The sequence below is a fragment of the Rhinatrema bivittatum genome, chromosome 2 (assembly GCF_901001135.1).
Source record: "Rhinatrema bivittatum chromosome 2, aRhiBiv1.1, whole genome shotgun sequence".
Classification (NCBI taxonomy): Eukaryota; Metazoa; Chordata; class Amphibia; order Gymnophiona; family Rhinatrematidae; genus Rhinatrema; species Rhinatrema bivittatum.
The window spans coordinates 288,459,287-288,481,877 of record NC_042616.1 but is presented as its reverse complement, the minus strand read 5'-3'; the positions used below and the strand labels follow the sequence as shown (position 1 = coordinate 288,481,877).

Here is a 22,591-nt window from a genome sequence, read left to right as displayed (position 1 = left end):
ATTTGCCAAATAAGTATTTCAACTTTCAAAATTACATGTATATTATACTTGCTCTATCTAGGTTAATGAGATCAACAGATTTAAATTAATCCACTAGTCTTCAATTATCTTTAATGTGGGATTTTGTTTTTAACTTTAAGCAGGCAAATGAAATCATTTCGTTACAAAGATTTTTTTTCCACCAAAGTTGAGATTATTTGGACTAACACAAATACTACCACCACTTTCAGATGTGGATAAGTAGAACATTTCTTCCAGGAATAAATTGTAATGAAGCTTGTTTTACAACATAGTAAGAAATGAAAATGAGTCTAGTACTATGCAGAAACTGATCTCGCCATTGCCTTTCCTCCGGCTAAACAAGAAATCCAGATTTCCTTCGTCAACACCTTATGTTAAGACAAAAGGTTTCTCTCATAAAACAAAAAGTACTCAACTGTTTGACTCGTCTTGAGTCAGTGTCTTTTTTTTAACTTTTTTTATTTTGAAATTTCAGGATACAAAAACAAAGAAAACAATTATTTTAAACAGTGACAAAAGATATCTACTGCATAAAAAGCTATGTATAATAATAAAAGATTAGATTCAAATTGTGACTGCTCAAAAAACAAAATCCCTCCCATCCCCCCCAAATCAGTCTTTTTTTTTTTTTTTTTTAAGGAACATTTGTTTTGAGCTTAAACAGAAAAGGGGATATTTCAAGCATACCACACTCGTCTATAAAATCCCCATCGTTTTGGAAAAACAAGAAAGGAAATAAACTTATAACAAGACTTTGAACAGCAGCAAGAGGAAAGACTGATGTGAAACTCGAGGGCACTTCCTCGACTAAGGCTCGCGACCGTTGAAACCGTTACAGCTGTAGAACTTTCAAGCCCATTCAAGCCAGGCGTGCACATTTAGCAGAACCGCCGCTGAACCAATAATTTTCTTGTTCATCAATATGAACTAGCAATCATCCGCCGAATCAAAATAAGTCTAACGCAAGTCACTTAACCCCCTCTCCTCCCCAACAACAACAACACTATCTATGAAGGATCGGCGAGCACTGAAACAAAGGAAACGCATGACCCGACTCCCCCCCCAGCCGCGCGCATCCGTTTTACCCGCCCTCCATAAGGGGGAACCCCTCTCCGCCGGCGCCTAGTCGCTTACGCCGCCTTCCGATTGGATAACCGCGGCCTCCTCCGCTGCCCAATGGGCGCGACGCTTAATTCTAAAGGGGCCAATGAGGAAGATCGCGATTGGGCGGCGCGTTTGGCGCTCGGTCCGGGACTCGGGTTCCGGCAGCCGGGGAGGGAAAAAAAAAGAGAAGAGGGGGGGGGACAGGCTGAAGCCGGCGGAGAAAGAAAAAAAGAGAGGGAGGTAGGTAAGGCGGGTGCCCCTCCCCCCCCCCCCCGAGAGGACGAGACAATAACAACAATAGGGAGAGAGAGCTGGTGCCGGTGCCGGTGCCGGGACGGAGTGACGCTCTGTGTCCTGGCGTGCTGCTGTCCCTGGTTGTGTCCTCATCCCGCCTGTGTGGCCCCCGGCGCTCAAGGAAGTCGCCTCCCGGCGGCGGAGAAACACAGCATGAGGGTGGGGGTATAAATGTAGCTGTCTGGCTGTCTGTGTGCAGGGGGAGTTCCGCGCCCTCTCTTTGTGGTCCCCTTTGTTTGAGTGTCTCTTTCTTCCGCGATCTTTTTTATCTCTCGGTGACAGCCTCAGCTGGCTGTGTGTGTGTGTGCATGTTTTTCTCTGACTTGGGGGTTGTGTGCTGTTTGCCTGGTAGAGCCTCCTTCTTCCTTGCCCGGGTTGTAGGTCTCTTTCTTTGTCTTTGTAAAGTTGTCTGTTGCTTTTGAGCACAGTGCTGTAAAAACCTCAAGCAACCACAAGATTTTTATTTTATTTCTCTTGGGGGGGGGGGGGGAGGGGGTGATGTGTGTTTTTTGAAAAGGCCGAGCCGCCGGGGTCCCAGCTGTGCTTTTCTAACAGGGGAAAAAAGAGACGATCTGAATCCATTGTTTGCGATTTCCTTGTTTCGGGATTGATTGTCTTTCTGTGTAGCGTGTATTATAGCTCTGGATTTCGAGCTTTTGTGATTTTTTTTTTTTGCTCTTTCGTTTCGTAATAAGAGTTTTGATATGATCCCGGTCCCTGTATACCGGGTAGGATACATACTGACTAGGTACTCTCGGTTTTCTAACTAGCTTCCAGGAGGTCCCGTAATGGGAGGGCGGGAGATCAAAGCTATAAATAAAGTGTCTACATTACACTGGGCTCCATGATAGTTACAGTCACTGTTCTACTCTGTCACTTTTTATTAAACCTTCAGTGATGAGTCAAGGATCTTTTTTCGGTGTTTAATGGGGGTTGTGTGTGGGGAAAAGTGACTTTTTTTTGTCTCAAATTTATTTGCATAATGTATGTAAGTGATTCAAGCTGTGAGACAAAGGGCGAAATGTTCAAATATGATGGCGTGTTTTAGTTCAGTTTTTTTCTCTTTGGGTGATTCATTTACCGCTTAGTGTAGGGAGAATAAAAATAACCGCATGCAGAAAGTCCATTTCTGAAGAAGCTTTGATGGGAAGAAGGGGCTAGAAGTCCGCTTTTTATGTCTGATTTGTGTTTTTGGTGGTTTTTCCGTTGACTAGTGAGATAGCACAGGAATAAATTATGGTCTACGGGGAAGGGTAAACAAACCACACGTTTATGTACAAACAATTTTGTCGTTCAAATAACTAAGAAAACGTTTTTTTTTAGTATGAAATATTTTGATAAAAGTTCATAACAGGCGTAACTTAATCTGTTTCTGATAACTTAGCTAATCACTATATATATACTAATATCTTCTGAAGAGACTGGAATGTGTTCATCTTCTTTGGCAGGATAGCCTAAGGGTAGTAGATACCTCTGGCTCTATATGACTATGTGCCTATAAGATCTAGGTAAAAGCAGCATTTGTCTTTCCTTAACAAATTACCTTTTTCCCCCTTTTCTTGTCTTTTTAGTCTCTTTTCTTTATATGCTTGCATGCTTTGATTTTTTTTGGGGGAGTTTCCTTTCCATTTTTTTTTCTTCCACCCAGTCTCCTTAGACTGCCATGGTATGAATGGGTTTACTTTAGTCCTTAACCCTCTCCTATGATCTTGTTCTTTTTTTGTATGTAAGGTTGTTCACTGGTATGCAGAATTATTTTTCTTTGGCCAGGGTTACCTTTTTTTTTTTTCATACATAGTTTTGATGAGTAGTAAAAATACTATTTTCCTTTGCAAATTATACTTTTCATAATACTGAGCATGCCGCCTCCTCGCCCAGCTCCTATAACTCAATTTTTGTATTTGTCCTGCAAGTCAGTTTCAATGAGCCACTCATAAAGCTATAATTATAAGGAGATAGATAGCGAAGAAAGGTCAGAGGGGAAGGGAATATTGTAGGTACTGAAACTGCCATATTCAAGCAAAATGTTAAAGTTTTGGAGAATGAGACGATCGAGGAGGAAGTGAGAAAATAGAAAAATAGGGGTGCTTGAGAAGCAATGAAAATAGGACATGGAAGCTAAAAGAGTAACTAATTAAAAAAAAGCTGTGGCATAAATACAGAAGATGCTACTATATATATATATATATACTATACTATACTATACTATAGCAGAAGCATGACCTGGATGTTGGATTTAGTATTGAACTTATAAGAATCATAGAGGAAGAGGACATGGCCTAAAGTGACTTAACAGTGTAGGTGGTGGAAGCCAACACTTCTGGGTATACTTGGGACTGATATGTAAGTCAATAGTAGGAAAAGTGTTGATATTCTAGGTCAAAGACATGGGGTAGCTGTGGTTGGCTTGAGTGTGGGAATTTATATGTTCATTTGTCCAAAGTGGAAGAATTATACTCAACTGGGCAGACTGTATAGGCCAATGTAGCATTTTTTCTGCTGTCATTTACAATGTTTATTATGAAAAATCTGAAATAGGGATGAGAGAAAAATAAATATTGAATAGAATGAAAAGGAAATAGAGCATATACATACTGCAGAAATTGATAAATGTTATTGAAAGGAAAAGATTCAAACTGATATAAAACAAAACTAATGCCACTATATGTCCTTTTTTTTTTTTTTTTTTTAATCATGTTTTATAATGTATGCAAACAATATCAAAGTGCTGTCCATCTTTGTCTATAGCCATGCTTGTGCTGCTTTCTTCCTGAACAGATTTGCACAAAGTTTTGTAAAATAAATTATTAGAGAAGTGGGAAACCAAAATGAGACCACAGTGTTGGGGGTGGGGGGAGATATTTAAAATTGCTTATTTATTTGTTGTGTATATAGAGAGTAGTGCAATTTTCACTGCTGCTCATGAGCTAACTTACTGTCCTGAAATTGTCTGTTCTGAAGAGTTCAAGGGATCATCTTAAAATATTGTAACTAATTTTTTTTTTTTAACTTTATTTATTGACATTTCTATTTCACCCACTTGTCAGACTATCTGGGTGGATTACAGAAAATTAAAGTACAATAAAGTTAAAATGGTAATTAATTAAATTATAGCACATTAAATAAACACCACATCACAATATACCGTATTTTTCGCTCCATAAGACGCACTTTTTTTCCCCCAAAGGTGGGGGGAAAATGTATGTGCGTCTTATGGAGCGAATATAAAAAAAAAACCAAACAAAAATCTAACAAACACCCCCCCCCCCCCGACTCCCCCAAGACCTGCCGACTTAATTTCCTACAACCCCCCCCCTCCTGACAAATTAATTTCCTGCAACCCCCCACCCTCCTGACCCCCCCAAGACCTGCCAAACGTCCCTGGTGGTCCAGCGGGGGTCTGGGAATGATCTCCTGGGCGTGGGCCGTCGGCTGCCAGTAAACAAAATGGCGCCGACGGCCCTATGCCCTCACTATGTCACTGAGACCGACCGCTGCTATTGGTCGGTCTCAGTGACATAGTGAGGGCATAGGGCCGTCGGCGCCATTTTGTTTACTGGCAGCCGACGGCCTTATGCCCTCACTATGTCACTGAGACCGATCGCTGCTATTGGTCGGTCTCAGTGACATAGTGAGGGCATAGGGCCGTCGGCTGCCAGTAAACAAAATGGCGCCGACGGCCCTATGCCCTCACTATGTCACTGAGACCGACCAATAGCAGCGGTCGGTCTCAGTGACATAGTGAGGGCATAGGGCCGTCGGCGCCATTTTGTTTACTGGCAGCCGACGGCTCACGCCCAGGAGATCGTTCCCGGACCGCTCCTGGACCCCCGCTGGACCACCAGGGACGTTTGGCAGGTCTTGGGGGGGTCAGGAGGGTGGGGGGTTGCAGGAAATTAATTCGGCAGGTCTTGGGGGGGTCAGGAGGGTGGGGGGTTGCAGGAAATTAATTCGGCAGGTCTTGGGGGGGGTCAGGGGGGTGGAGGTTGTTAATTTAAAGGGTTGGGATGGGGGGGGGGGTTTTGGGGGTTCCCACAGAAAGAAAAGTTTTCTGATCTGGGGAGTGGACCGAAATGGCCCTCCCCAGACCCGAAAACAAAATGGGGAGAAAAAAAAAAACTATGCACTCCCCTAATTTACTCCATAAGACGCCCAGACACAGAGCCGGTTTAGCACAATTTTTTTTTTTTTAAATTTTCCCCCTCTGAATCCTAGGTGCGTCTTATGGTCAGGTGCGTCTTATGGAGCGAAAAATACGGTAAAATAAAAATCAGTTTTCAGGACCTCGTAAAAGTCTCATTAAATAAATGTCTTCAGTGCTTTAAGAATTAGCTTATTATCAGAAAGCAAATGGCTTCTGAAGGCAAATGGCATTCTGAAGGCAATCCATTCCAACAATATGACAGTTGTTTTAAATGTATAGTTCTAGCGCCCGAAACTGCTATAATGGAAACAGGGGCAAAGTATTATTGCTGAATTACACTTCTGAAATATTGCATAATTGAAGGCACAGCTTTCTTTTAAACTGTAGCAGTGCTTGGATACAACACTTATTAAATAACCTATGTTTGTATCTGGTTAATGTGGTGTAATATTCCAATCACAAATCAATACCCTAAACACAACAGTGTACTCCAGTCACCTAATATGTATGCCACAACCCTACAATAATGGCTTCTAGAAGCCATAGATGTCAGTCGCTGGGTTGAAAAGGTCGGACTTCGTCGGTTGCTATGTGAACACGGAATTTAATCCCCTGAGGCAGGACTTTGTCCGAAACGCGACCGTGTCTGGATTGGGAGACTCAATGGATGAGTATTCATATTTTTGTTTCACATATATTTGCATTTGAGCCATCTGAGCGATTTGAGTAACTTGAGAGCCGATATTGACATAAAGAGCTGGAAGTCCATCAGCAAAGTGAGGACATCATTTTTATTAAAATTGAAAAATTTATAAAAAATATATGAGAGGTGTTTAAAATTAAAGCAAGGTGACCCTATACCACATTAGAGTCTGTTATGTACAGACCCTTAGAGTAAGGGGCCTACATAAGTAAGTTTTTTGTGGCTATAAGATTGTGTTGAGTGAATATCAACCGTGTAATATTCCAAACCATAGTTTGTATTGGCTAGTTGGGTTTGGTGCAGAGGTGGACAAACTAGTCTGTAGGCCAGAACCGGCCTATCTTCCCGGCCTTCTTCCCACATATAAACTATAGGCCTCGGCCCATTGCTGTCAACCAGAAGCTTGCCCAAGCAGCTGATGTGCATAACATGGGCCATCACTGATTTATGTTGGGCTGTAGCTCTGGCAGACTGCTGGAGGAGGGTGCCATGGGAGCTCTTGATGAGAAGAACCAGTGATTGTGGTGAGGGGAAAAAAACCTGAAAAAAAACAAACCTGAAGAGTCTGAGGTGCAAAAGCTTTCTGCTGCTGATGCTAACTGCCGTTTTACAGTCTGATTCACCCCCAGCATTGCTGTCCACTGCCGCCAGTGCTCTCCTGGTCTCCACAGAGCTGAGGATATTCAGGGGTAAAGAACAGGAGGGTTGGCAAGACTCTGAAAGAACTCCGGCCAAATTGGAACAAGGCTGCAGTGTCATTAGGCCCTGAGTGAGACTGCCTGTGCTGGCATGGGGGAAGGGCACCTGCCAGTGAAGATACTGGCAAGTCCTAGAGTGGGGGACCTAGGATATTTAGGAGCTGGGGAGGTTTTCTAGTGAGAAAGGCAGGTGGTCTCCAAAGGGAAGAAGAAAGAGATGGGGCTATTTGTAGTCTTATCTCATTCAAAGGAGTTGCTGCCGGTGTTTGAAGTCTTGCTGGTGATTCAGCTGAGAGCATTTGTGGTCTGGAGGTCAAAGCTGCTGCTGATGCAACTCCCAGTACGGTTGGAGATGAGAAGGGCTGAAAGGGGGGCCCCCCTGAGTCCCTGTTATAGATGGCTTCAGTCAAAAAAAAGTTTGTCCACCCCTGGTTTAGTGTCAGAGTAATATGACTGTTGTTGCTATTGTTTCTTACAGAGGAGATGTGAATTGCATTCAATGTAAAAATTTTAATTTCATATTTTTCCCGTCGATAGCAAGATGAACTAGCCATGCTGTATGGGAGATGTCCACGGCGACCTCTAGGTGGAACTTCCTCAGGAAAATAGACAGTTTTAACTCTGTGCGGTTGCGCAGTTCCCTTCCCGCGCGAATCAGGACCCCCTCCTCCTCAGTCTGTTTTTTTCCACGCGGCATACGCACGCGGAGTCTCTCTTCAGCGTTTTCTTCTTCAGTCTTTTTGTGCTGTTTTTGTCTCTTTTGATTGCCTTTATGGCACTGAAACCCTCTGGCTTTAAATATTGCCAGTGTGGGAAAATAATGTCCCTCACAGATGGACATAATTACTGTTATTTATGCCTGGGGCCGGACCATGACCAGTCCTCTTGCTGGGACTGTGGTCGCATGTCGTTCCGGGCCCAAAGACAGCGCAGCGAGAAAATTGCGCACCTCCAGACCGATTCGGGTTCCTATGCCCTAATGCCGGATCACTCCATACATTCTTCACCCGAATCGGGCAAGGCCAAACAAAAATCAAAATCAAAGCGGGTGTCTTCCCTGGGCCCTCATGGCAAACCCTAGGGACAGAGCACCGCCCCGATCTTCCTGAGCTCCCCCCCCCCCGAAGAGCCTTCTACATCAGTATCTGTAGATGCGGCAAAAAAAGTAAAATCCAGCAGGCTTGCGTCGAAAAAGGACGGCCAGGACAAGTCCTCCCAGGCCAAGGAGAAAGTATCTGGCGCACATCGATCTGGTGTGCTGCATAAATTGATGCGCACGCCGACACAACCGCTTGATGCACCACAAATACGCCAGAAGCGTACAACGCATCCTGATCAGTCGACGCACCCCGACTATACGACACATCGCTCTACTCACTCGATGCATTCCAAAGACTTGGTGCATTTATGAAGGGACTCGACGCATGCACCACATCGCGATTCACCGATCCCTACAGCGGAGCCCGGCGGCACGGGGCTCACTGCTATTCCGAGCCCCCTCGGCAGTTCCCCCATCTAGAAGCTCATCAGGGGGCTCGGGAACAGTTTATTCAGGGATGTCCTCAGTCTCTAGAAGAAAGAGCCTGTCACCTCAACTGCAGGAGCCTCTCATAAAAAGGCTCAGGCCTTCCCCCACTATACAACCGTCCAATCAGGGTGGGTAAAAGACCCAGGAAGGCATCTTGAGAACAGCACTGCCTATACGACCCAGGCCACTTAGCCTTCAGCCTCCCCAGACTGGAAGCCTCATATCTCAAGCCATGCTACATATCTCAAGAGGCTCTATCTACCTTCATTACTGATCTTGAATCAAAGGTCTCGGGAATGGTGCCTCTGGCCCCCTCCTCTCCAGTTTCGCCTCCTGATGCTCCACCGACTCAACCCCGGAGCCTAATTGATCCAGCCTCTCCAGAGTCACAGAGATCGGACTCACCTATTTCTCCACCTTCTTCCCCGGGATCGTCCACAGGCTTCCCGTCGGATCCACCAGAAGAACCTGCAGAACCTTATTCTCCGCCCGAGGACCTTTCCTAAGCGAAATTCATTGACTAGGTAGGATCCCTCCTGAAAGTAGAGACGGGGAAGATTCCGGACCCTAGATCGGATGTACTAGGGATCTTCCACCACACTCTTTCTACACACAGTCCTACATAAGACCTGGGAGTCTCCTTTCTCTAGCCTACCTGCTTCTCACAAAACCAATTTGAAATTTCGAATGAGGAACTCAACAGTTTATTCCATGATTCAATTACCACACACGTCTGTAATGTTTGAGTCAGCTATGCAAAATGCAAAGAAATCCCGCCTGCACTCCAACGTGCCCTCAGGTAAAGACAAAAGATACCTTGATGACTCTGGACGAAAGACCTACCACTCTGCGAAGTTGTCCTCAAAGATTCAACATCACCAGTTCTATATCGCACAATACCTCTACGAATGCCTACAAGCCTTCTCTGCTTCGGCTCGGGGTTCCTTGCCCCAACCGTTCCTCGATATGGAGGAGGGCTTGCGCCATCTATTCAGGACCATTTACGAGGCTTTCGAGACGTCAGCTCGAACTTCGGCCGCAGCCATCAGAGTGCATCATATGGCATGGTTGAGAGCCAGTACCATATGCAAGGATGTACACAAAAACCTTGCTGACTTACCATGCCAAGGTGACAACTTATTTGGTGACAAATTCGGAGAAACTGTTTCTCATCTTAAAGAACAAGATATTGCTGTGCTCTCCTTGACTTCACCCAGGGATCAGTAGTCAGCAGCTAGGAGATTCTACCCCCTCATACCATATACCGCCGTTCCATAGGGTGCAATACATGCCATACCGTCCCCAGCCAAATACACGACCGAGGCCTCAAACTCACCCACAGCCCCCTTGTGCACGCCCTCATCAACCATGACAGCCCAGACAGACATCAACTGCCCCTCAAAAATCTCGAATTTTGCTGAGCCACTCCCACCCAATTACATAGGGGGCTGACTGTTCCTATTCTATGCTGCCTGGAACAGATAACCACTGATCGTTGGGTTCTAGACATAATTCGGGAAGGGTACCGTTTAAACTTCAAGAGCTCTCCCCAACTTCCACATCTAACCCCTCTTCAGAAGACGTTCGCTGAAACATCACTCTTGGAGATGGAAATATCAACTCTTCTGCATCACCGAACCATCCAAGTAATTCCGGGCCACGAGGAGGGTCATAGTTTTACTCCAATACTTCCTCATTCCCAAAAAATCAGGGGGACTCCGGCCGATTCTAGACCTGCGAACCCTCAACAGATACCTTCAAAGAGAAAAGTTCAAAATGACCTCTCTGAGGTCCATCCTTCCCCCTACTGCAACCCAATGACTGGATGTGCTCTATTGACCTGAAGGATGCCTACTCTCTTATACCAATGCACTGTACCTCTTGGCATTACCTATGTATCGAAACACTGGGGAGGCACTACCAATACAAGGTGCTCCCTTTTGGTCTCTTCAACCCCAAGGGTTTTCACCAAATGTTTAGCGGTGGGAGTGGCTGATCTTCGACAGGGTATCCAACTCTTCCCCTGCCTTGACAACTGACTTCTAGTAGCCTCGGATGTGGACACCCTGATTTCGCACACTCCTCGTACCATCGACTGCCTGCGCAACCTGGGATTTCTCATCAATTACGAAAAATCCCACCTCCAGGCCACCCAATTGCTCCAATTCATTGGGACACAGATCAATACAGTACAGGGACGTGCCTATCTTCCACAAGACAGAGCCCGCACCATCCTCTCTCTGGCCCAAAAATTGATCACCTGTCATCAACCTCCTGCACGACAAATCCTCACCCTCCTGGGCCATATGGTGTGTGCCATTCACGTAGTGCCCCAAACGAAACTGCACATGTGCCACTTACAGTGGCGCCTCAAGCGCCAGTGGTCTCAATTTCTGCAGCCGCTGACGACAAAGGTGTCTATCAGCGGCTATGACCAAGGATATCCATTGGTGGCTATCTCCATCGAATCTCACCAGAGGGACACTCTTTCTTTCGTTCCCTTCCACATCAAATAGTACTCACCACCAATGCTTCCAGGAAGGGCTGGGGAGCCCACCTGGGTGATCTCAAGACTCAAGGCCTATTGTCCCCAGAGGAGACCCGCTGTCAAATAAACTTGCTGGAGCTCCAGGCGATCTAGAACGCCCTACTGACCTTCTCCCCCCAAATCAAAGAAAATGTCTAATGATTTACACAGACAACCAAGTCGCCATGTTCTACATAAACAAAGGAGGGTCCGGTTCCTGGATTCTCTGCCAAGAAGCAATACGGATTCTCAGATGGGCAGAAGCGTCCAATGTCTCCCTCCAAGCCAACTACCTCCTGGGCTTGGAGAATGTCTCTGAACCAGGCTGTAGCCCTCTATCTTTCATCAGTGGGGCTTCCCAATCATGGATCTATTTTGCAACAGAAAACAACCGCCAAGTCATAAGAACATAAGAAATTGCCATGCTGGGTCAGACCAAGGGTCCATCAAGCCCAGCATCCTGTTTCCAAGTCCCGACCTTGTGCTCCATCTACCCCAGCACACAGAGGTACGCACAGGTTGCATTCCTCATCCTGTGTGAAGTATGGCCTATTCTATACTTATCCGCCAGTTCCCCTTGTCTCCCAGACTGTTCAGAAGTGAATTCAAGATGTAGCAGATCTGAAACTCATCGCTCCGGCATGGCCGAGACAACCCTGATATGCTTATCTAATATGACTTTCTGTCTCCCCACCCATTCTTCTGGGGGCAGCCCAACACTGCTCACTCAGGAGCATGGAACATTACTCCATCCAATGCACCTCTCCCTACACCTCACAGTGTGGAGATTGAGAGGACGATATTGACCCATCTTAATCTTCCTTCTTCCAATGTTGAGGATGTACTCAATTCTTCCAGGATACCTTCCACCAGAACCAATTACAAAGGAAAAAGGCTTCGCTACTCTAAATGGTGCTCATTAAAGGACCTCGACCCATTCTCCTCTACTCCTGTACTTCTCTTGGAGTCCCTTCACACTCTCTTGCAATCCGGACTAGCTACGGCATCGGTCAGAGTACACATCAGTGCCATTGCTGCTTTTCTTCATTCTCAGAATGGGCTACCAATCTCCAACACTCCACTAGTCCCCCATTTCATGCGGGGCATACTTCGGCTGTGTCCATCAGTCACCAAACAGCCAATACCTTTGGACCTTAATATTGTCTTATGACTCATGGGAAACCCCCCCCCCCCCCTCCTTTAAGCCTTTGAACACCTGCCATGTAAAATACCTCACTTGGAAGGTGACTTTTCTGGTAGTGGTCACTTCTGCCAGACTTGTCAGCAAACTGCAAGCACTAGTTCACTATTCACCATACTTGGAATACTTCCATGACAAAGTTACCCTACGCCTTCATCCCCAAGGTGGTGTCAGCTTTTCACCTTAATCAAACAATAACCTTACCTACTTTTCACCCAAAACCCCACCACAATGAAAGGGAGCAGCTTCTTCATACATTGGGCTGTAAAGGAGCCCTAGCATACTACAAGCAGAGAACCCACAACTCTCCACGAAACTTTACTTCAAAAAAGCAATTAAAACCTATCTATTTTCACAAGCCTTTCCTAATCCATAACTCTGGTCAAACAACTCAAGGTTTCACCTCCATGTTTTAACCATGTTTATTCAGTGTTTTATTGTTTTTATTCCTTTATAATCATTATGTATGTTACTCTTTCATTTGTTAAACCGCCTAGATCTACTTCATGTATGTGTATGCAGTTTATAAAAACTTTTTTAAAATAAAAAAATAACCCAAGCTCCTTCCAGACCATAGCAGCTCTTTCTTTCCTTTAAACCCAATGCTCCTGGCTAACCAGTCTCCAAGAGGACCATAGCAAGCTGGCTGGTGCAGTGTATTCACTTTTGTCACAGACAGAGTTTGTCACCGATAACAAGTAAAGCACATGCACACCAGGTCAGAGCGATAGCAACCTTGGTGGTCCACCTCAAAAATGTACCGGTAGTGGACATTTGCAAAGCAGCTACCTGTTCCTCTCTTCATACTTTCACTTCCCACTACTGCCAAGACTAACACACGTCCTCAGATGCAGCAGTGGGTTCTGCAGTCTTATCTAACTCCTTCAAGAAATGAGACTGTCTACTTTAAGATTGGGGGTTGTGTTTTTTCTGGACTCTCATGAAAAGACCGCTACATTCCACAACTCAGGGGCTTGGGACGCTCATACAGCTTGGCTAGTTCAGCCTGCTATAGACTTTGCTTAGTGTTTCCGTAGATAGCAGGATGAACTAGCCATGCAACCCGCCCTCTTCCCTAGACAGACTTTTGATGCTCCGCTATGCAATAACAGCTTGGATATAAACAGACCTGATTTGCACTGGAAGGGAACTGCGCAGCCGCACAGAGTTAAAACCCTATGTATTTTCCTGAGGAAGCTCTGCCTAGAGGTAGCTGTGGACATCATCTATACAGCATACAGTATGGTTAGTTCATCCTGCTATCTACATTAACACAGTTTACAGTAAGCAAATTTATTCTTCCAGATATACTTTCAAAATGTTGCCATTAAACTACAAATAAAGAATATGGATTTCTGCTAACGTGGACTTCTCCAGCTATTTTTTTTTCCTGTCTGATTCTACCTTATGATGACGAAAGTCCTTTATACAGTGGTGACTGTGAAAAGTAGTCATAGATATATTTTTCATCTGCATGTTGCCTTGAGGTAGGGGATTTCTGCCACTCTACACCCTGGAATAGTTTAAATCTCTCCAGCTGTATATGTAGCTTAGGTGAGGGGGGGGGGGGTATAACCAATTGAACCTGATCATCTTCAGAAGCAGGTTTCTTAAGAGAAAGTCACAGCATCATGAAAAATAAATTTCATAATTTTAAAAACCTCTTGAAAACTTCAGGAAAGTTTGTTTATTTTTTTTTTTTAATTGTGAGGAAGCGTGGAGATTATAGCATTTGGCTTTGCAGCCACAATTTCCAATATCTCTGCATCTGAAAGCTCTGACAAATATATTTGTCTTGTATTTTAATGCAAGTTCTGAATTTTAACTAGTTTCCAATGTCATAATCCTTTTAATAAGAAGCTAGCTTGCTGACACCTCAGCAACTCAGGTCATTCTTAGGACAATTTTAAAAGCTGTTTACATGCGTGAAGAAGATCACCTGTGTTAATCAACCATTTGTCTGAAAATTGTCATTCCCCCCCCCCCCCCCCCCCCCCCCTTAATACATTACTTTTCGGCTACATTCAGGTGTATGTTTGAATTGGGAGATTTATTTATTTGTTGAGGGTTATATACTGTCATTCGGTGTTGCCATCATAACGGTTTATAAGAGATGAATAATAGGCCTGTAGCTGGCATTTTCAAATGTTTGCACATACCTATACAGCAGAAGTCTACCAGCACAAAAAGTAGGTGCAAATGACCACATGTACTGTGTATCGGCAGCAAGTTTCAAAGTTAAAATAAATGTGTACTTTCGCTTTAAATATTGGTGCAAAGCCTGCAGAGAAAAAAGTTTGTGCAATCTTTGTTCCAATGCGGATAGTTTTTTGAAAATTGCCTGTTAAAAAAAAAAAAAAAAGTATAAGATAAGACCAATTTCCAGCTCAAAAGTACTTCAACAACCCTTGGTCTTATGAAAATCTTTTCAATATACTGGGCAGCCACTTGAGATTGTTGCTAGAAAAATATATGAAGCCAGTAGCTTTGGTTGCTGTAAACTAAAGAGCCTGCGCAGCACTTAACATTTTAGTATGTATTTCATTTTTATATTTAAATCTGACACTGTTCTAAAGAACTATTCGTTATGGTCTTTCTTGAATTACTGTTTCTTATATCCAGACCATATATATTAATAAAGTTCTTTTGTATCGAGTGAATCTGATTAATGGGCTCACATACATCTTTTTGATGGAAGCAATACAAAGCTTAAGAGTATCCGATGATTAACTTATGTCTTCATGATCTATAATTAGGGAAAAGATCTACAAGGATGATCTAGGAAGAGGCTGCATGAACTAGACGTCTTATCCCTAAACCACATGTTAAAGCGGAACCTGAAATGGCAGACATCTTTTTGAAAAAGTACGTGCTTTTCAAGTGATGTTGAAATTTTATCCTCAAAGGCAGGTAACTATTCCCTTGGTGATCTTTCCTTATATAAGGCTCAATATTTTATACTGTTAACTTTGACCTTCCTTTTCACTATTTCCCAAATTGCATGCTTGTTTCCATTTCCTGGGCTGGGAATTCTGCAGAGGCAGCATTCAAAACCCCTGGGGGGAGGCAATCTCAGTCATTTCATATTGGTGATGACAAGTAGCTAAACTTAGGGCCTTGTGGTCAATTCTAGTGCCCATTATTGCAGGGTTCCAGAAAGAGTCCTGATTATTGGTACCTGACTGAGGACTGTCACTGTGATGACTGGATTAAAATAAGTTGAGGAATAAATCATCAGGCTGCTGTGAATGAAGGCTCTTGGTGCCAGACTTTGGCCTCAATTTGACCAAAGTGGAGTAAAAAAGAACAGGAAATTGCAGGACCCCTGCCTGCTAAATAAATGCTAAAGACCAGGAAGGCAAAAATTGGTTTACAATTTTTTTTTTTTTAAATGCTATTTTTAACAAAAGGTGCATATTGACAAAATTCTAAATTTAAGATCTGTTAAAGCTCTACAGAGATGGTTAAAAAAGATGGGGCCTCCTTATCCTTCGGGTAACCTGCATGGAGTGGCGGAACAATCCTAAACGTCTTGCAGGGCAGACTGGATGACCATTTACTGTGTTAAAATCACTCTTGGCTGGAACTTATAGCTAGTGTCAAAATGTTAATTCTCCCACTGTGCTGCTGTTTTCAAAAAACTGCTGGTGACAATTCTGAACAAAAATGCCTCCTTTGAGAAAAATATATTGAGCTTTATCTAGAGGAGGTGCCCCTACCTCTCCATAGTGTTGTAAAGACAACATTGCATCAAACCCATTGTCGGAAGAGGTGGGAGTAGTACCTGATTTTAAGTTGTATTATCTAGCTTCCTAATTAAGGTTGATTATTGAATGCCAGGTAGAGAGTAAATTTAAAGCAATAGGCTATTAAATGAACTTCTGTTACCAATATATCTAACAGTAAACTTAAACATGAATTTTATTTATATTCTGCATTTTGGCACTTCAATGTGGATTACATTCAAGTACTGTATGTATTTCCCTATCCCCAGAGGGTTTCCAATCTAAGGGGCTCATTCACCAAGAGAAAAGATACTGCAGGAGTCACAAAGCCACCATAAATGGCCCTGCCGCTTTGTGATTCCCACAGTATTTTTCCTCATCGTAGTTAATGCCCCCCAAACAATGGGTGATGGCAGCCCCAGGACTGTAGGGCTGCCATCACTTACGGGCCAATTCAGTAAAAACGCGGGAGAGCGGACAAACGTCCGCTCTCCCGGCACGTTCACCGGCCACTTGCCGGCGCGTGCGATTCAGTATGTAAATTAGGTGGTGCGGTAGAAATGGGCAAAAGGAGGCGCTAGGGACACTAGTGCGTCCCTAGCGCCTCCTTTTGACCCGGAGCGGCGGCTGTCAGAGGGTTTGACAGCCGGCGCTCAATTTTGCCGGTGTCTATTCTTGAGCCCACTGACAGCCACAGGCTTGGAAACCGGACGCCGGCAAAATTGAGTGTCTGGTTTTTGGCCCGACAGCCGCCAGCCCATTTTAAATTTTTTTTTTTTTTTTTTTTTACTTTTTTTTTACTCTTCGGGACCTCCGACTTAATCGCCATGATAGTAAGTCGGAGGGTGCACAGAAAAGCAGTTTTTTTTTTTTTACTGCTTTTCTGTGCACTTTCCCGGTGCCGGCAGAAACTAGCGCGTTCCTTTTTGGGTAGGCGGTAATTTCTTAAAGTAAAATGTGCGGCTTGGCTGCACATTTTACTTTCTGTATCGCGGGAAATACCTAATAGCGCCCTCAACATGCAAATGCACGTTGATGGCCCTATTAGGTGCCGCGGGTTGGACGCGCGTTTTCCGCCCCTTACGGAATAAGGGGTAAGGGAAAACGCGCGACCAAGGGCAGGTTAACAGTGCGCTCCGTCGGAGCGCACTGTACTGTATTGGCCTGTTATAGGGCCAATGGCCTCACTGGGTAAGCTCATCTCTCCGAAAGTATGAAAAAGCCCTGGGGGAGGGGCCTCCATAGACCCCTCCGTACCCCTTGCCACCCTTGGAGGTGGTCCTTTATAAAAATATAAAAGAAATAACTATTTTAAATCTGTGCCTGTAGGGTGCAAAGTCAGGGTGGCACAATTTTGAAAAATGACCAGCGCCAGGCCCAGAGCTTAGGGGGGTGCTCTGGGCCCTCACTGGAACAACAGGGCTAATTTTGTGAGTAAGGGGGGGGGGGGGGCCAGAGAAAGAGGCTGGCTTGGGGGGGGTCCCAGTCTCCAGGAGCTGGATTTTTATAATGAAAGAGATTGGTTGGGAGGTGGGGCCTTGGGCCAATTTAAAACATTTTATTTTTTAAAATATTTTTACAATGGGCTGCCTCCAGCAGCAGCGGTATCAGGATAAGAGGGAGTCTTGAAAAACCTTCAGTTTTGTGGGGTGGCTTAGTTAGTAGGGCTTTTGGCCCCTTTTTAAGTTATGGCCATGGGAACATTGGGACGTGTGTTAGCATACTGATACTCTTGGGGAAGTTAATTACAACTCTTGAGTTGTAATTAGTTTCATGTCAAATAATGTGGCTTGTGATTTTTTTTTTAAAGCATTAGTTTGCATTGTTTAGGGTATAAATGAGATGATTTGCATAATTTATAATACATGTGCCAGGGCTGAAATAACACAAGGTATTTCAAATATCTCATATTATCCCCATGTTGAGCCATTTACTGCATGGTAAATGGCCTAATGTGGCTTTGTAAATGAGCTCCTAACTTTTTGCCCAAGGTAATGGAGGGTAAAGTTACTTGTTCAAGGTCACAAGGAGTGGCAGTGGTATCTGAACCCTATCTTTCCTGGTTCGCAGCCCCTACTATAAGCATTGTTCCAAAGGAATTGCAGGTTGGAAAGGGTTCATTGAAATGGCAGTCCAGCCACAGAATAATCCAAAAGTCATTGGTATTGGAGGAATTTAACAGATAGCAATTGTAAAGTGTATTCTAGATGGTAATTAACTTCTGCAGGTTGCAAAAAATGTTTCTACAGGTGAGTGAAAATTTTTGGGGCTCACATGTTAGAAAGGAAGAGTACAATGTTTCTTGTCTGGGATTGTCCTTGTATTAGATTTTCTTGGAAAAAGATACAAGATCTTGTGCATGACATAATCAAGACTCCTTTAAAATGGTATCTTAAAATATTTCTATTAAATGCTCTGTTTCCTTTTTGTGTCCCCCCAAAATAGACAAGTTAATTATGCAGTTTCTGTTAGCGAGATGTGAACTTGCATTAGTATGGAAAAAGACTGATCAACTGGATACTGAGATGCTAACTAAGCATATATGGAACATATATCACATGGAAAAAGTAACCACTTTATATAAGGATAGGCACCCTCTCACACTGTGGAAATTGTGAACTTGTGCGAGCTGCATGATCATATAGGTGAATATGCTATTTATACAGGTTTAATTACTATTTTTGGCATATGCCTTGGCATTTCATTTTCTAAATAAGTTGGGTGAGGATGGTTAGAGAGAAAATGAAAAATTTTGTTTGCCTGTTTTGTATATGTTACATTGAATTTAGAAATTTTGTACCTCTTGGTTGGTGGTTAATAAACATGGAAAAAAACTCAAAAAAGATCAGAATGAGGATTGTAACTTTTTAAAAAGGGGATGGGGATATTTTCCAGCTGGAACTGTTGGTGGAGGGGGCTGGGCTTGGCCTGCTGATTGCAGCTGGTACTTCTTCCCTCTCTTTCCCAGATATTTAGAGGGCTTCGGAAACTGTCCATTAGACCAGTGGTTCTCAACCTTTTTTCTATCAGGACACATCTGAGAGGTGATGCTGACACACTGAACATATAACCATCATGGGAGTAAATATAAGCATATGCTCTGCATCCACAGGAATCCCCCACTTCCTAACAATGGGTGCAGAACAGAACTAAGACATTTCCCTGTACAGCTCACCAAACAAAAATTATATTCTGATTCTGGTCTCATCACAAACTCCCTCTGCTACCAGGAGCATTGTAAAATTAATATAAAACCTGGAAAAAAAACCCTCCAAACCCCCACTGTGTACGTCTATCAAACCTGCCATACCTCAGAAGCACTAACTCCAAGAAATGAAACAGCAATAGCCCTTCTCATGAAAAGGCAGCAGTTTACCACCAGTGTAATATAATATTGAGAAAATACAACAAATAAGCTGATATTTTACTAGCATGTAGGGGTTTGTACTTCATCTCAGTCATATAAACACAGAACACAGACAGACTTGCCTTCACCAAATATAGAATAAAAGTCCACAGATTACAAATGTGGAAACAAAAACTGGAATGGAAACCCCAAGAAGACCTTCTGCATGCAGTGCAAAACTGAAGAGCTAGAAACAGGTTCTGGAATTCTTGGGCGTGCGTTTCGATACCCATATGGGAAAAGTCTTCCTCACGGAGGAGCGGATTCTCAAGCTACAAATGCAAGTTCGGAACCTGTTGGAGTCCCCGATGCCCAGGGTCTGGGATTACTTGCATGTCCACATTTCCATGGCCTCGACTTTGGAGCTGGTCCTGTGGGCATTTGCTCATGTGAGACCACTACAGAAAGCTTTGCTGTCCTAGTGGGATCTGATTTTCAGAGCAGTTTCACCTTCCACTACTGCTTACCGAGTATATCAGGTCCAGTCTTTTGTGGAGGCTTGGCTGGGACAATTTGTGCCATGGGGTGGATCTTGAGGTGCCTTAGTGGATGGTAGTGACTACTGATGCCAGTCTCACCGGTTGGGGAGGCTATGGTGTCATTCCCAGTTGGTGCAGGGCCAATGGTTGATGGAGGAAGCGACCTGGTCATCAATCGCCTAGAGTCGAGAGCAGTGTGTCTGGTTCTGGAGGAGTTTCTTCCCCTGCTGCAGAACAGTGCAGTCAGAGTTCTGTCAAACAATACGACGATGCTGGCCTACATCAATTGCCAGGGAGATACCAAGAGTCGAGCGGTTGCTCTGGAAGTGGAGATGCTAATGTCCTGGGCGGAGCAACATTTGGCCTTGATAGCGGCGTCACACATAGCAGGGTCCGACTGCAGGCAGATTTTTTTTTTTAGCCGACAACAATTGGATCTAGAAGAATGAGAGCTATTGGAGGAGGCAATGATCCTCATTTCTCACAGCTGGGGCATGCCTCATATGGATTAAAGGAATGCTACGGCACCGCGTTGCTTCAGTTGCAGAAGAGAGCATGGAGTGGAAGGGGTTGATGCCCTGGTGCTTTCTTGGCCACACAACATTCTGATCTGTGTGTTTCCTCCATGGCCTCGGGTGGGCAAGGTCCTAAGGAGGATAGAGGTCCACCCAGGAAAGGTAATTCTTGTGGCTCTGGAGTGGCCACGACAGTCTTGGTTTGCGGATCTATTCAATCTAGCGGTGGACGGCCCTCTGAGGCTGGGCCATCTACAATATCTTCTAAGGCAGGGCCCTATATTTTCTGATAAAGTGGATCGCTTTAGTCTAGCGGCTTGGCTTTTGAAAGGAGGCAATTAAGAAAGAAGGGATATCTGGAGAATGTTACTTCTACTTTGCTGTGAGCTCGTAAAACATCGAATTCCTTGGCATATGTCCGGGTTTGGAGGGTCATTGAGTCCTGGTGTACAGACGAGGGGGTTGATCTTTATCGGCTACAGTGGTGCAGATTTTGGCCTTTTACAAAGAGGCCTAAAGAAAGGTTTATCCTTTTAGTTCCCTGCGAGTGCAGGTGTCGGCCTTGGGCTGCTTGTGGGGCAAGGTTCAAGGAGCAACTCTAGCTGCGCATCCAGATGTGGTGTGTTTCCTCCACTGAGTGAAGCATTTGCTCTCCCTGTTCATAAAGTGTGCCCTTCCTGGAGCCTTAATGTGGTCCTCAAGGGCTTGTGTGAACCTCAGTTTGAGCCTCTTAAGAGAGCTACCATTAAAGATACAACTCTGAAAATTGTTTTCTTGGTGGCAATTTGTTCAGCCAAAAAAGTGTCTGAACTTCAAGCCTTGTTATGTAGGGAACCCTTTTTGTGGATTTCAGATTCTGGAGTCTCTGAGGATGATCCCATCCTTTCTGCTGAAGTTAGTTAGTTTCAGCATTCCACCTAAGTCAGTCGTGCAGCTTCCGGCCTTTACAAATCTAGAGTTTGGTATGCCTCTTGCAAAGGAATTAAGACTGATGCCCAAAGGGCTTTGTTGCGTTATCTGGAGGTCACTAACTGTTTCAGATTGTCGGATCACCTTTTTGTGCTTTGGAGTGTTGCAAAAAAAAAAAAAGACCAAAAAGCATTAAAGGCCACGATATCACGTTGGTTGAAGAAGGCTATTGGTTCTGCATATCTGTCACGGTCAACCTATCCCGGAGGGATTAAGGGCTTATTCTACCTGTTTGCAAGCAGCCTCCTGGGCATAGTGCCAACTAGTTTCACCGCAAGAGATTTGCAGGGCAGCTACTTGGAAGGCTTTGCATACTTTGCCAGATACTACCGATTGGACGTCCAGGCCCTGGACATCGGCAATTTTGGTGAAAATGTTCTGCGAACGGGACTCTGAGTCCCACCCCGGTTAGGGAAGCTTTGGTACATCCCAGGAGTCTGGATTGATCTGGAAAAGGAAAATTTGGTTCTTACCTGCTAATTTTCGTTCTTGTAGTACCACAGATCAGTCCAGAATCCCGTCTGATGGGGAAGAGGAGATTTTGGAGAGTCTGCTTGAGCTGTATACTGTAATAATTCTGATTAATCCAGAAGAATGGCACAGGTTTCCCATTAGTCCTTTTACAAAATGTTATAAATTTACTAGCAATTTTCCTTGTCCTCTGCTTGTTCCGGGGGTATAGTAGAATTGGTTTGTTGAACGTTTTGGTGGTTTTTTATGCTCTGCAATACACCTCCTGGGACCTCATGACACTCTAGTGTGTCCCGACACACCTGTTGAGAACCACTGCATTAGACAGCTGTTCAGTGGCATTCAAGGCAACAGTCATGCATACCTTTGCTTTTTGGGGTGGGAAAGAAATGTGTTGGAGGGTGGATGTGGGGTTAAGAATGGGTCTGGAACCTCTGCTGGGGAGGAGTTCTTGGTGGCCGTTTAGGGAGTTCTGACCCATCCTCTCTGGGGAGGAAGAGTGTTTTGCCCTAAATCCTTTGGATAGAGGCAGATATGGGGGTGGGTTGGGATGGGATAAGGAAGGGGGAAACTGGAGTGGATTTTGCTCTGACTAGTTCATAATTGTTCTTGTGTTAGATTTTCTTGGAAAAAGAATGGGGGGATGGGGTTAGAGTTTTAAATTGTTTTATATGCTGTATACTGCCTTGATAGGCTATTGTATGTTATGTGTGATATATAATTAATAAATGAAATGAAATAATAGGGGAAATTTATATTAGCATGGGTTTAACTTTTTTAAAATTTTCACTGTGCTTTTTGTAATT

At 44.2% G+C, this 22,591-nt stretch overlaps 1 protein-coding gene across 15 annotated transcripts in view; it reads left to right on the top strand.

Annotated features, from left to right (window-relative positions):
• The first annotated feature begins 1,298 nt into the window (after window positions 1-1,298).
• EZH2 (enhancer of zeste 2 polycomb repressive complex 2 subunit) overlaps window positions 1,299-22,591 on the top strand; it is a 425,637-nt gene continuing 404,344 nt past the window's right edge. For 6 of the 15 annotated variants that reach the window (XM_029589599.1, XM_029589592.1, XM_029589591.1 and 3 more), the window contains exons 1-2: window positions 1,415-1,578; window positions 14,977-15,085. In XM_029589599.1, coding sequence (XP_029445459.1) covers window positions 15,063-15,085 — 23 coding nt within the window. In that variant the 5' untranslated portion in view covers window positions 1,415-1,578; window positions 14,977-15,062. Of the gene's footprint in view, window positions 1,366-1,413; window positions 1,579-14,976; window positions 15,131-18,390; window positions 18,591-22,591 lie in introns of those variants that run through there. The other 9 variants (XM_029589598.1, XM_029589597.1, XM_029589596.1 and 6 more) reach the window with 6 other exon arrangements.